This window comes from Nestor notabilis, unplaced genomic scaffold, assembly GCF_000696875.1.
Source record: "Nestor notabilis isolate BGI_N333 unplaced genomic scaffold, ASM69687v1 scaffold4382, whole genome shotgun sequence".
Lineage (NCBI taxonomy): Eukaryota > Metazoa > Chordata > Aves > Psittaciformes > Psittacidae > Nestor > Nestor notabilis.
Genome location: NW_009916831.1, coordinates 8,814 through 10,862, shown reverse-complemented (window position 1 = coordinate 10,862; position 2,049 = coordinate 8,814). Strand labels below are relative to the sequence as shown.

General features: G+C 60.1%; 1 protein-coding gene across 1 annotated transcript in view; it reads left to right on the top strand.

The window, feature by feature from the left end:
• Window positions 1-159, top strand: part of LOC104413700 (high affinity cationic amino acid transporter 1-like) — a gene marked incomplete at its 5' end in the record, with an annotated part of 3,213 nt that extends 3,054 nt beyond the window's left edge. The window contains one exon of the mRNA XM_010024770.1: window positions 26-159. Coding sequence (XP_010023072.1) covers window positions 26-159 — 134 coding nt within the window. The remainder of the gene's footprint in view (window positions 1-25) is intronic.
• Window positions 160-2,049: the final 1,890 nt, after the last annotated feature.

Genomic DNA, 2,049 nt, shown 5'->3' with positions numbered 1-2,049 from the left:
TTTCATTGTGGAAACTCCCCTGCAGGTTTTATGATTTACTTTGGCTATGGGATCCGAAACAGCGTGGAAGGGAAAACTGCGGAGGAATCCTGCACCACAGGAGAAAAGCCTCTGCACCAGCCTGGACTGGACTCTGGCCCCAGCGCTGCTGCAGTCTGAGGGACCAGGCACTGGCACTCCGAGGACCTCGGCCAGTATTCCCGCTTTGAGATACGGTGCATCCATCCCCACTCCCATGGCAGCAAGTCCCAAGAGCCAGGACCATGGAGCCAGGTCGTGCGTTGCCCATTCCCCTCGCAGAGTACAGGTACCAGAGATGAGCTCCTGGTGGCCCAGGGCTGGTCTCTGTCCCCCCTCAGCCCTGCTGAGGGCAGTGACACCGGCACAGCCCTCGCACCCGGAGCTGCTGTCAGCACTGCTGCTTTCCCTGCGCACGGGCAGCCCCATGCAATGGTGCAGCTCTGTTTGTGCTGTCTGTCCATGTGGCTGTGGTCAATACCTCCTCTCTGTGCTTTCCAAGCACCAGGCATGTACACAGCAGCCGTAGCTGCAGCTGTGCCACAGGGTCTGGGGCCGCTCGTTCTGGTACTGCCCAGTGCTCCCTGGCAGCACGAGCTCAGCTGGTGAATCCATCTCCTGTGCCATCCCATGCGGAGCCCCGTGCTGGCCGGCAGTGCTGCTTGGTGTGAGCATCTAGCTTGAGTGTCTGTGAAGATGTCCACAGTGTAGCCATACCAGTGTCCAACCTCATATGCCTCTGTAGAGTTGGTACTTTAATATTGACTTTTATACCTATTAAACTAAATGGTTTTTTAAGTGCTTGGCTCTGTTGTTCGTGCTGCCTCCTGTGTTAATGCCCTGTCGTTACAAAGCCCAGGGCAGGACCCCACATGCTGCTGGCCTGGGTCAGTGCAGAGCGGGGTTTGCTGTGCTGGGTCAGGTCCCTGCCAAACCCTGTCGCTGGAGCAGAGAACCATGCAGCAGTGCTCCAGGCCAGCTCAACTCAGTGCTGCTGGCACCGGTGCGCAAGGACACCAGCCCGCAGGGGTGGTCACCACTGTGCCACTGGCTCCCAGGGAAGTGGCTGCAGTAAAGGTCTTGGGACTATCCCCTGGAGCGGGGTTTGCTGTGCTGGGTCAGGTCCCTGCCAAACCCTGTCGCTGGAGCAGAGAACCATGCAGCAGTGCTCCAGGCCAGCTCAACTCAGTGCTGCTGGCACCGGTGCGCAAGGACACCAGCCCGCAGGGGTGGTCACCACTGTGCCACTGGCTCCCAGGGAAGTGGCTGCAGTAAAGGTCTTGGGACTATCCCCTGGAGGCTCCAGCAATGGCTTGCAGAGGAAGTGTGTGGAGCTGGGCTGCAGCCATGAGAGAAGATGATAATTCCTCAGTTCTGCTCTGGTCTAAGTCAGCCCTGACAGATTATTTTGCAAAATAAACTAATTTAGGGCAGATGGATCTTGCGTGGGTTTGGCAGCTCTCTGTTTCTGGCAGGGTTGCTGCATGGTCAGCGGTGCAGGCCCCACGCCGTCACCTCCGCTTGTCCCCGCAGCTGGAGCCGAGCCCTGCCCTGGGGCTGTGCCTGCAGAAGGGGCTGTGGCACAGGGTGCCCTGCCAGGGCCTCAGGCTGCAGCCCTTGAGCGCTCCGGGCTCCTGGCACTGGCTCCTCGCAGGTCCTCCAGCTCTCCTGGTTATGCCTGTGCCCCAGTCTGCAGATACCATCCTGCCTGGTGGGTATGTCCTGGCTGGGGCAGCTCATGAGCCCACAGTGCCCCCGGCACCTCTGCACCCAACTTAGGTGCTGCTGCCCAAGCCTAGTGGTCAAATGGCCTGTGACAGGGCTGCAGCCCTTGCCCTGGCTTGGCACTGCTGTAGCCCCACATGCCTTTGTTTGTGCCTGTGTCCCCATGCGTGTGTGCACATCCATGCCCCTGGCCATGTGGGTCTGTGCCCCAGGCATGTCTGTGCCTGGCTCCAGACCATCCCACTGAGCACTGGTCCCAACCTGGGCACCTGCTGGGACTGGCAGAGCTCTGGACATGGCTGGGGG